This window comes from Thunnus maccoyii, chromosome 11 (assembly GCF_910596095.1).
Source record: "Thunnus maccoyii chromosome 11, fThuMac1.1, whole genome shotgun sequence".
NCBI lineage: Eukaryota > Metazoa > Chordata > Actinopteri > Scombriformes > Scombridae > Thunnus > Thunnus maccoyii.
Genome location: NC_056543.1, coordinates 7,369,335 through 7,381,348, shown reverse-complemented (window position 1 = coordinate 7,381,348; position 12,014 = coordinate 7,369,335). Strand labels below are relative to the sequence as shown.

Below are 12,014 nucleotides of genomic sequence, written 5' to 3'. Positions count from 1 at the left end.
GGTGTAAGTCAGGCAGGATTAAACTGGCAGCTAAAATGTAATTTCACAATGTAAAAGTAACTGAAACATCAATTTACCGTGGGTCCGTCCTCTCCAGAGTCCCCTTTGTCTCCTGGGCTCCCTGGTGGTCCAGCTGGTCCTCGCTCTCCTTGTCTTCCTGGGGACCCATGGTCTCCACGGAGACCTCGAGGACCCTCTTTCCCAGGGGCTCCAAGGGGTCCAGGTTCTCCAACTGGACCCTGGCAGGAATGGTTATGTTCATGAGACACATAGATGTATGCAGTCGAATAGCATTAAGTTCTCAATATTTTTCAAACAAACGAGTTTGTATGAAGTGCTGTCCTATCATATATAAAAGCAAAACTGTTTATACACCTCTGCACAGCTGACCAATCACTGTGTAAAGTGTGCGTGATTGTTGAATTGATTGTCTGTTTTGGAAAGTTAAAAAATTGTCAGATACAGCCACCTCCCTACCACCAACACATGGGAAAGGGGATTTCAGATGCTGTTAGACAATCTGACAACCATTTTTGATCCTTTAAAGGATACTGAGGTCTTAAAGTACAAATATTTGTACATACTGCACATATCAGGTGGGTGCATGATTGGTGACAGATGCACAGTTGCGATGCTTTACAATACTGGAGACATTGGTGAATTTTAAGCTCATATGACAAATATTTCTTCCTGTTATCCCAACTGTGTTTTATTCACACTGAGTACTTACAGTTGGGCCTGGTGGGCCAACTCTTCCTGCAGATCCAGGGAAACCAGTGGGGCCCTGGGAGCAAAAAATGATACAATGTCTTTAGATAATACTTTACACGTTAAAAAAAAAAAAAAGAGTAGAGACTTAGGATATAGTGGTTAAAGTTTTTATAAAAACATGTCAGAGGTAAGATGAATTGAACAATCAGGAGTTATACCCTTCCTTTGCTCACGGAATCATTTCTTTTTCATCTAATATCACCTTAACATAACACTTCTGTAATTATGAAATGCTCTTACTGGTGCACCCTGTGTTCCTCTTCCTCCTTTCAGTCCAGCAACACCAATGGGCCCCTACAAAAATAACTTGTTATTATAAAATGACTTATCATACAGCATTATTTGCACAAAATATTTTTGAAGGAATTCATACACCAATGGACCAATTAAAAGTACAAAGTTGACTGATGACACCATTTAAGATATCATGAAAATGTGTCAGAACAACTATTTCATGTAGTTTCTATATGTTTGCGACTCACAGGAGGTCCATGAGCACCGGCCAAGCCCTGAGGTCCTGGAGACCCAGCATCTCCTTTCTGGCCTGGTTCTCCAGGCTCTCCCTTAACTCCAGGTTGACCATCAGGACCCTGTAAAATGTAAGTCATAGTTGAAAGAATACATCAGTTTTACGTCACCTCTTGAAGGATCACTTTAGGACATAAATATGTTTTAGGAAATAAAGCAGAGAGGATTGTTTTCATAAGAAAATTATGTAATTTATATACAATGTAAAATATGACTTACAGGGGGTCCAGCAAAGCCAACAGCACCGATTGGGCCAGGGTCACCTCTTGCTCCCTGCAGTTGAAGATAAATTATTACATCAAAGCACTCTGTAATAATGTATGCTTCAATTACTGCAGTACAATAAACATTGCCTAAACAGACTTAATGTACAAGCTGAAAACACTGGCCAGGTCTACTTACATGCATTCCTCTGGATCCTGCAGGTCCAAGTGGTCCTTTGGGTCCAGGTTCTCCCTGCAAAGATGTCACAAGTTCACTGACAGTAATGCAACTGGTCATTGAAACTGTGCTGTCCCATGAATCCAGTATTTTTATGTTTGCCAAAACACTGCAAGCCAAAAACTGTCCTTTACAAGCTGGAGTATAAAGTCAGATGCAGCCAAGAAAATTAAATGAGCAGAAGGATTTAGGCATATAGTGGGCATCATGGGAACTAACACTTCCACCCCAAATAACTTTAACTTCATGCAGTCCTAACCTTTATTCATTGTGTTCATTATTCAAGCAGCCTCTTAAGATGTCTGAGAAAAAATACTCTACCTTCTCACCACTGGGCCCTGCGGGTCCTAGCGGGCCAAGCGGACCTGGAGCGCCCTGTTGACAGTAAAGAAATCCGGTTTAGCACTACTGTTACCAGTAAGTTGTGCAGTCAAGTCAGTGGACACATTTCTTTGAGCAAGCTGTGACAAGTTTCAAGCTTGCACTAATACATAATCAGTTTTAGCTCTTTTTTTCTTCCAAGTGTAAAATGGAACTTCCTGATTCCTGCTTGAGCAAACACAAAATTTGTTTGCAGTGAGTGAAAGAAACATTACTCACTCTCGCTCCATCATTTCCAGGTGTACCTTCTGATCCTTTCTCACCAATTGCTCCCTATACAAGAGACAGACATCAGCAAAGATGTAAGGTTTTTTTTTATTTACTGTACACAGTAATAACACATATCAGCACTCCAAATCCCCATAAATAAACCCCTTGTGCACTGAGATACATTTAGTTGATTAGCAGTATAACATGTAAGTAAACCATATCAAAGAATTACTGACATTAAAAAGAAAATTGTGATTCACTTACTCTGTCACCTTTAGGTCCAGGCGGGCCAGAGATGCCCCTCTCTCCTGGCATTCCCTGAAGACCTGGAGGACCCACATCACCAAGTGCACCAGGGGGACCAGGGCTACCCTTCAGTGACAAACACCGAAGTTAGCAGGCTTTTAATATCTTACAGGTATTGAGCATGTTTTGAATATATACAATCAAACATACTTTTTTTGTTTTAGCTTTACCTATACTATACTATATACTCAACTTCACCAATGATTATTCACTTTTGATTAATCAATTAGTTGTTGGTTCATAAATTGTCCAAAAACTGTGAAAAACTGTAACAACTTTCCAGAGCTTAGAGAGATAAGTTGATGGCTCCATAATACTTGTTTTGTTAGTTCAAAACCCGAGCACATTCAATTAATGATATAAAAATATCAAACAAAACAAATATTATGTTTGTATTCAGTATCTCTCTCCATCCTTGAGGTCTAGCAAACTTGTTGAATGCATTTCCTTCTTCATGTTCATCAATTAATCAGTTAATTATTTCAGGACTATATTTTTTGCAGGTATTTTCCACCTCTTGCAAATGTCTTTAAAGACATACTATGTAGGATTTTTCAGTTGCTCTTTGTAAACACAGCACTCAAATTTGGCCCCTCCTCCCTGGCTCAACAACATCAGAGCGAAAGAGAGAGAGAGCAGTGGTGGTCAAGCAAGCTAGAGAGTGAATGAAGAGAATGAGCAGCGGTAGCGAGAACAAAACTGTGAATCAGAGAAATAAAACATTTTCTGCTTGTTTCTTGGCAAATATGTTCTAAAGCACAAATAATCACACCCACACCTCCACACAAACCTGCAGGAAGGTACCAGATTTTGTGTGAATGGTGAATGTAGCCATGGTACACACTTCATCCTGTCTGCTGTGGCCTCTCTGCTCTGCATAGCTGTGTGTGTGTATGTGTGTGTGTGTAGCTCAGCCCCGCCCTTGGCCAAATAGACACAGAAAGCAGAGGAGAAGCACTCTGCACACAGCAGAGGAGAGACAGAGAAGTAGGGGAAACACTGAAGCAAAATAATAGAAAAAGAAAGAAAATACAGGCAGAGGGCATGGTCTCTGTAGATACATACAGCCACACACTACTAGTGGGTCATAAGAGATGATTGAGTAGGATTATTTTTGTATGAGTCTATACATATATTTTTAGGAAAACCCTGCATAGTATGCCTTTAATTTCTGATAACGGCATTTGGCACTCAGTATTCTCCTTTTACTTTCACTGCACATAAAGGTGACGGCGTTGTACAGTACCTTTGGCCCATCTGGACCAGGTGCACCAGGGATTCCTTTAGGTCCCTGCAGACCAGTTGTGCCCATTTCTCCTCTCTCTCCAGGAATTCCACGCTCACCCTGCAGAAGAAATACTATCAGTTTCAGGTAGTCAGATTCACTAAAAATGAAAATTAATGCAAGTCAGCATGGTGTCATTCACCTACCCTTGGTCCAATTTGACCCACAGCACCAAGCTCTCCAGGAATACCCTGAAAGAAACAGACAATGGAGCAATTAACGTAGGGTCATGAACATTATGCTTGGGGAGGCTAAGGGTCAGAGACGGGGTGACTGGGGTGTGGGGTTGGGGGGCTGAGCAAAACTCGGAGGAGCGGCTGAGATTGTCACTAAAATAAGGATAGCCTGTCCACCTTAAAGGTCAGTCAACCTTAAGCGAGCATGGTCAGGTGTCGCGAACTTCAGGCCTACATAACCTGCTGCTGTCTTTTCAACCGCTGAACTGCTGACACAGGTGTTTTCATAATTTTAACTTTACCAGTATGCAGTGTAGGGTGCATAACAGCCAGCAGTAAATTTAGGGAAGGCTTAGCCTTTTGCCAGTAGTTACTGCCCAAATAAAATCATGATTTTGTTGAAGGTTCAATTTTTTCAGTGATAATTTTGGGGAAGTAGCCTCTTAATAGCGCCATCTATGCTGACCCCTATCAAGCTCCTAATATGACATTTCAAATGTGAAAAAACATTAAAGATAGTAAGTTGGATGGAATGAGGTTAAATCAATTGTAATATTGTCTAAAGCAGCATTTATAGCTTTTGTTGTACTCACTTGGTCACCTGGTTTTCCAGGTTCTCCAGGGGGGCCTTGATTTCCAGGCAAACCCTAAGAACACAAGAGAACAGTCAGAACATAACCATCAGAGCATTTCTGTAGCACAGATTGAGGTCTAATAATTTTCATTGCTGCCTCGTCTTTTCATATCTAAGTCCATTTTCATAAACTTTCTCACATTTTACCACCAGCAAAGAACAATTACACACCTGGAATCCATTTACACCGGGAGGGCCTTGCTCTCCTCTGTCTCCTGCAACACCCTTTGAAAAGAGACATTAGTTTTTGTGTTAGTTATGATAACAGTAAAAAAAATGTTTGACATGAATATAACAAAAGAGAAAGCAGACACTTACAGATGGGCCAGGAGGTCCAGCAGGCCCAACTTCTCCATCTTTCCCAGGAGGACCCTAAAGACAAAAATGACAATTAAAAAACCTGCCTATTCCACATCTGGAAGGGACTGGTAGACTTATTTCCAAAAGGTGTATGTGGGGTTTTTAAGTAACTTCAGAAGACCTAAGGACTTTTGTGGTTAAGTACATCATTGGGAAATCAAAGAAAGGGAAAAATAGTACAAAAAATTCGACAGAACATGCTATCAATAAATCAACTGTCTTTATTGTGCTAATACATCCTGTTCCTCGTATTCCCTGTTGATTGCAAAACAAAGAAAACAACAATTTTTTTCATTCATAAATAATACTCACTCTTTGACCTGGCACTCCTGCAGATCCTTGTTCACCTGTCTTTCCTGGGTCACCCTTTGAGTGTAAAACATTTGAATTAGAAACAAAACAAGAGAGAAACAGACTGACTATTAATGCAAAGTGTGAGTGACTCTGCAGCCTTACAGTGAAGCCTTTGGGGCCTGGTACTCCCATAGTTCCTGCGGGACCTCTGTTTCCAATGGACCCTGCAGGGCCTGGACGACCATCCTCACCTGGGGCACCCTAAACAAGAAGTAAACCATACTTTGACTTAACCATCCCCTATGATTCATCGCAGCTAACTTGTAATGCTTGTAACAAAAACACATTGTATGCACAATGTCTAATCTGTGATTAAGGACTGTGACCTACCAGTGGTCCTGGCTTGCCCTCTGCCCCTTGGACTCCAGGGGTACCAGTAAGACCCTTTGGGGAGGAGATTGAAAATGTAAGCATTGGAAATGGGTAAGAACAAATAATTAAAGTGGATAAATAGAAGAATTGACAGATATGGTAGCTAAAAAGTGAAATGCTAAGGTCTTCAGTGTTACCCTTGCACCTGGTAGACCAGGTTCTCCTGTACGGCCAGGGTCTCCTAGAGAACCTTTTGGCCCACCAGGGCCAGATGTTCCACGATCTCCCTGAGCACCCTTTAGAAAGAAAAATATAGATGATAATTATTTCAATTTGTTGACTGAAAGGTGAGCTCCAAAGAAAATATCTACAGCACAAATTCTCCCACGTTAACATGTAATTTCTTGCCCCATTTGCTTGAAACATAAAATCAGAATTAGACCAATTTCTAGAAACAATAACTGTACCTTCGGTCCTGGCAACCCATCAGCACCAGGGAATCCTCTGTTACCAGGAGCGCCCTGAAAAACAGATTATGATTTAGATTCTTTATCACAGTTATACTATTATTCTCTCACGAAAGCTGGGTTACACCTGTATGTAACCAGATCAATGGAGTAAACAAACCAAACAAACCAAACAAAAAGATCAAAATCTTGTGTTGATTCTCTAAAGAACGTTTATGAGAGGTTTATGTTGTTCAGGGTCATGGAGATGCAGTTGCCAGTGTTGGGGCAATTTAGATTCTTCAGTTTAGCCAACTTTTGGATTGTGGCAGGAAACCAGAGCTCCAAGAAGAAACCCACACACACGAGGAGAACATGCTAACTCCACATCAGTAGATTTTAACCCAGAACTTCTTGCTGTGAAGTGACAGCGCTAACCAACCAAGCCTTAATTTACCATCATCCATAAGGCAATATATTCATATTTTACACATAAGTGGGAGCATTTCCAATTTCACAAATCAATTTACCAAAAGTGAGTTAACTCCCAAAGTGATTACTTTTTTCTATTGAATTCATTTTTGAGATGACCCCTGTCCTTAAAGCTTAGCCCTCTGACTGATGAATATTACAGCAAGAGGAAAAATGGTGCACAGCCTTCTGACTGATGAATATTACAGCAGGAGGAAAAATGGTGCACAGCCTTCTGACTGATGAATATTACAGTAGGAGGAAAAATGGTGACTCACTCTTTCACCGACAGGACCGGGGGGACCAACAGAACCGGGATCTCCCCGAGTTCCTCGCTTTCCTTCTTCACCCTGAGGTCCAAGCACTCCCTGAGCACCTTGTGGACCCTACAAAATTGACACACAAGCCACAAAATCAAATTAAGAACCAGTCTTACCTATCCCCTTACTTCAATTACATGTCCATGTCAAGAGACATTAACAAAGCATAGTAGATTTAGTTGCTTACAGGTTCTCCTTTGGGTCCAGCCTCTCCTTTAAATCCTGGCACACCAACATCTCCCTATTACGCAAACATGCAAAAAGTGTGAGTCTTCTACACATCAAAAAACTCACTTAGCAAGAATTGATTATACACAGAAAAGCTAGAGCCAGTATACCAGTTGTCCTTTGATACCAGGCTGACCGGTGCTTCCCTGAGGTCCTGGTGGGCCAGGGGGTCCAAGATGGCCACCTGGACCTTGTGGACCAAGATTACCCTGTGGAGAGTCAGCCATGTAACCTCAGTGTAAACATGAACATTAAGAGTAAATATATTGTTTAAACTAAAAACTATGTACATACCACTGGTCCTTTGGTACCCGTGCCACCATCTGTTCCCATGGGTCCCTTTGAACACAAAATATCACCAATTAGATCATCAAAGAAACACACCATGTTGAGTTGTTAAGTATAGTAATAACCTAGGCTGGTTTTCCAACACAACTGATTGATCAAAGGTGCTGCAGGAATAACTCCCTCATGATCTGCAGTATGTGATGCGTATGATGTGTGAAGTATGAGTAAAGTAAGAAATTAACCCTGAGGCCAACTGGTCCAGCTCTCCCCAGGTGACCAGTCTCTCCTCTTTGTCCCTGTGGACCCTCTGGACCCCGGACTCCAGTGGGGCCAGGCTGTCCCTGTGGAAGACAATCACAAAGTACAATTAACATACAGAAATGTGGCACTAATACATTTAATTGTATGTTGTGTAGTTTATATTCTGTAAACAAAACTTATAATGTTAATAGGTTAATAATCAATAATTATAATGTAGTAATACAATGAAGAGAAGTGAATAAATGATTTGTTAAAAATCAAATCATTATCTGGGCCCATCACACTGAGCATATAACCAAAGGGAGTGTTGTGTGTATTGTGTGTTTTACTGTACTTGCCTTCATTCCTGGGCCTCCTGGATATCCAGGTGGGCCGCTGAGACCCAAGGGACCCTGTTAACCAAGAATAACAACAATAAGACTATAAGAAAACCCAGAAAATGTGCCTTTATACAACATAGAAGTATACAAACATACTGGTCACCCAGGTATAGCAGGGTACAGCTACCATACCATTACTTATTATCAGTCTGTTTGTGAAGTTATTAATCTTTTCAATCGAGTGAAATTGACATGTAATTATCAACAAATAATTTGCATTCACATTTATTGAAGTGTGGAAAAACTAAATTAAACAAACAAACAAAAAAGGATAGCACATTATAAGCATCAATGCTGACTTACCAGTGGACCTGGTTTTCCGATGTTACCAGGTAGACCGCGCTTACCCTAAGAGACAAAAACTCATCGCTTAGACACTTAGACTACCCATTACTTTCAAAACCTGCAACATTAGAGAGAAAAATGCAGAATCATGATAGCAAAAGTTTCTGATGCATAATGATTTCATGCTTACCGCAGCACCACCGGGTCCAGAGCGTCCCCTCTCCCCTGGCATCCCAGCAGGACCCTGTCGTACACAGAAAGTGATTAATTATAGCTGTCCACTCACTGCAAATGTTTACACTTTCAGAGTTTAAAGATAGTTCACAGGGTTAAACTGTACACTGGATATAGCCTTGCCTCATTCAAGATAAGAGCAGACAGCAAAATCAGAATCATAACACATAATCTTTATGGGCTGCTCCATCTTTTAACACTAGGAAGATGGAATATACTGGCACTGCTGACCAATAAACACCTTTACTTACTGCCTACCTGTCTGATTTTACTCATTCATGCAACTACAACAATTATTCAGAGTTATCAGAACCATTGGTGTGGGAATCAAGCTTTCTGTACACAGAAGCACAAATGCTGCGATTTACTGTCCTGGTAACATAGTAGTGGAACATACTGTAAAGGGACATAAACTATATTCACATGTGTGATACTGAGCTTTCTGCAGCCCGAGTGCTGACTAGAACCAGAAGCAGAGAACACATTACACTTCTTTTAAAGTCCTTACTTTGGTTGCCTGTCAGTTTCTGTATTGATTTTAAAGCTCTTTTACTTGTTTTTAAAGCACGTCATGGTCTTGCACCAGCATATATGTCTCACATGCTTACAGTGTAAGAACCAGTATGGCCCCTCAGGTCCTCTGGCACGAGGCTGTTAGTTGGCAACTTTTAGCTTTTACACTCTGAGCTGCTGGAACAGTCTGCCTGAGGATCTGAGAGCAGCTGAAAGTGTTGAAATCTTTAAACATAAACTTAAAACCTACCTCTTCAGCCTGGCTTTTGATTAAGAATATTTTATAGACTTTATTTTATTAACTTATTTTATTATTATCTGTGACTTCATTATTATTAATATTATTATGTATTTTTTTTATCCCTCTTCTCAATTTTATTTGTCTTTGTTTTGTTGTGTCTTTTTAAACTATTTTATCTACTATAGTGAAGCACTTTCAACTGCACTAGCCTGTATGAAAGATGCTATACAAATAAAGTTTTAGTGATTGATAGATTGACTGATTGACTGATTGATTGGTTGATTGATTGAACTAACCAATGGGGCAATCAGACTCATTAGCATTAGCTCTACTCTATGATGACTTTACATCAACATTAGATGATTCTGTTTTGAGAATATTACTTACCATTGGTCCAGGTCCTCCCATTTGACCAGGGGGCCCTGTAGCACCCTAGAAACCAAAGAAAACTTATTTGTTGTTTGGTTTGGTCATTTGGTTGCAGGAGGAGAGCAGTAATATATGGCAAAATGTTTTACAGGCCTTAATAGAAGGGCAGTTACCGTATGTAATTAAGTCAAACAGGTATTACTTCATCAACAATGAATCAGGTAATCACTGGCAGACAGACTGGAATTGAAAACATGTTTTATTTGATTTTTGTTTATACCTTGGATCCAACAGCTCCAAATTCACCTTTTTGGCCAGGTGGTCCACCATGCCCCTGTTAACAAAAATTAAAAACAAAAAAAAAAAGAAAAATGTTACATGCCCTGTTGTCCTTTCTGCTATGTTTGCAGAGCTGAGTAAGATAAAACATTTTTCTTCAGAAGGCATGCAGAAAAATTACCAAAACTGTGAAATGAAAGTACATTTATAAAGTAATTGTGGTGCAACTTCATTATAGTTAAGTCAGAGAAAAAGAACAAATGTTCTAGGATATGTAAATACTGGTTCATGAATGTCCATTAATATTTGAAAGGAATTATACTCACTCTGTGACCCTTCAGTCCAGGAGGCCCGGGTGTACCTGGAAACCCTCTAGATCCCTGAAATATTTAACAGCATTATCAGTTATATCCACAGAATATGTATTAACAAAACACAGCATGGAGTCGTAAGAAGTAGATCTAGTTAAATAATCAATTTGTATGTGTAGTTATATGATGAAGGTATAGCAATGGAGAAGCTTACCGCTGATCCAGGGAATCCAACTTCTCCAGAATTTCCTGGTTTGCCTGCTTCACCCTGTGTGAGGAACATCATATTTACATATTACAGACTTATTGGGCTGCAATAAAGGCCACCAGCTTCTAACTACATGCTTGGTATTCTGGAGAAAGGTTGGAGCATGTTATACTGCGGGAGATTTTTGACAAACAAAAGCAATATCTGAACTGACTCTCACATACAAACAGAGGTACACCATCCTCGATGAAAAGTTTATGTTGTCCATTGTTTTCCATAGTTTGTTCTCTACTATTTTTTTTTCTCATAACATTTTTAATCTATCAAGATGAAATGACACTTAATTACACATAATGTTGTATTCTTGTAGGAACCAAATGCTTTCAGTTTCTCCTGACACCTGCACTTTTACCTACATGTAGTCTTCAATTTTGTCTCACAGACCCATGACAGGAAAACAACAGCAACATAATGCTATAAAACATTGGATGAACAAAAATTGGATGAAACGGATAATCAACTTCTTGTCAGTTTGGCATGAAAAACAAAGAGCTTAAAAGTCACCGATGACAGGTAATTATAACAATGCTCTAAACTTTGACAGTTCAGTTAAAGTTTGTCAGTATACAATCTGACTCCTTGTAATCACTGGGCAGCTCAAGGATTTTCCTCTTCACAATAACAAGAATTCAGCCAGGCCTGCACTGTGTGAAATACTAGTTTATGATTACAGATTTACACTCCCACGCTCCAGGCTGGATGTTTTTTCTAACTTTCCTACTGATTATAATTTGATGAAACAATAGTATTCATGTGTAACAGGAGATTGAATGCTGATAACCCTGTTGCAGTCTGCTTAAAGTAAGACAGAATGTGACTTACATCTTCACCTGGTTTCCCTGGAGGGCCCTCAGGTCCTCTTTGGCCAGAAGGACCCTGAAACACACAGTCAGATCATAAACATCCAGCAATTACCCATCCTCCTGAACTCTCTCACAGTAAAATAATAATATATTCAGGCCAGTCCTACTGTCTAAGCAGCAGTACATTAACAACAAAATGATGTAATTCACATACAAAAATGATTTAACCATAGACACAGAATGTACATTAGAATGATATTATACCATATGTCCAGGATCGCCAACATCTCCAGGAGGTCCTTGTCCTCCAGGCACACCCTTAGGGGGGCAAAGGAAACAACAAAACATTAAAAAGATAAACAGGAAGCAAAACAAACTACTAAAATGCCATCGCTTTTTACTGAGAAGCATCAATCTTGTTGAACATGTGGACTTACAGGTGAACCATTTGGCCCAGGAGGTCCTCTTGCTCCAGCTTCTCCCTAAAACAAACAAGATACTAAATCAATTGATGAATAGAAATTACCCTAATTCACATAAAAGGCCAGAAATAATATAA

At 39.9% G+C, this 12,014-nt stretch overlaps 1 protein-coding gene across 2 annotated transcripts in view; it reads right to left on the bottom strand.

Annotated features, from left to right (window-relative positions):
* col5a2a (collagen, type V, alpha 2a) overlaps window positions 1-12,014 on the bottom strand; it is a 73,954-nt gene that overhangs the window by 7,499 nt on the left and 54,441 nt on the right. For both annotated transcript variants that reach the window (XM_042426546.1, XM_042426545.1), the window contains 34 exons: window positions 11,893-11,937; window positions 11,720-11,773; window positions 11,475-11,528; window positions 10,599-10,652; window positions 10,400-10,453; window positions 10,075-10,128; window positions 9,813-9,857; window positions 8,628-8,681; window positions 8,456-8,500; window positions 8,111-8,164; window positions 7,754-7,852; window positions 7,518-7,562; window positions 7,334-7,432; window positions 7,183-7,236; window positions 6,954-7,061; window positions 6,226-6,279; window positions 5,956-6,054; window positions 5,777-5,830; window positions 5,549-5,647; window positions 5,405-5,458; window positions 5,051-5,104; window positions 4,904-4,957; window positions 4,692-4,745; window positions 4,069-4,113; window positions 3,884-3,982; window positions 2,596-2,703; window positions 2,341-2,394; window positions 2,062-2,115; window positions 1,702-1,755; window positions 1,519-1,572; window positions 1,254-1,361; window positions 1,012-1,065; window positions 731-784; window positions 78-239 (listed from right to left, as the gene is read on the bottom strand). In XM_042426546.1, coding sequence (XP_042282480.1) covers window positions 78-239; window positions 731-784; window positions 1,012-1,065; window positions 1,254-1,361; window positions 1,519-1,572; window positions 1,702-1,755; window positions 2,062-2,115; window positions 2,341-2,394; window positions 2,596-2,703; window positions 3,884-3,982; window positions 4,069-4,113; window positions 4,692-4,745; window positions 4,904-4,957; window positions 5,051-5,104; window positions 5,405-5,458; window positions 5,549-5,647; window positions 5,777-5,830; window positions 5,956-6,054; window positions 6,226-6,279; window positions 6,954-7,061; window positions 7,183-7,236; window positions 7,334-7,432; window positions 7,518-7,562; window positions 7,754-7,852; window positions 8,111-8,164; window positions 8,456-8,500; window positions 8,628-8,681; window positions 9,813-9,857; window positions 10,075-10,128; window positions 10,400-10,453; window positions 10,599-10,652; window positions 11,475-11,528; window positions 11,720-11,773; window positions 11,893-11,937 — 2,286 coding nt within the window. The remainder of the gene's footprint in view (window positions 1-77; window positions 240-730; window positions 785-1,011; window positions 1,066-1,253; window positions 1,362-1,518; window positions 1,573-1,701; window positions 1,756-2,061; window positions 2,116-2,340; window positions 2,395-2,595; window positions 2,704-3,883; window positions 3,983-4,068; window positions 4,114-4,691; window positions 4,746-4,903; window positions 4,958-5,050; window positions 5,105-5,404; window positions 5,459-5,548; window positions 5,648-5,776; window positions 5,831-5,955; window positions 6,055-6,225; window positions 6,280-6,953; window positions 7,062-7,182; window positions 7,237-7,333; window positions 7,433-7,517; window positions 7,563-7,753; window positions 7,853-8,110; window positions 8,165-8,455; window positions 8,501-8,627; window positions 8,682-9,812; window positions 9,858-10,074; window positions 10,129-10,399; window positions 10,454-10,598; window positions 10,653-11,474; window positions 11,529-11,719; window positions 11,774-11,892; window positions 11,938-12,014) is intronic.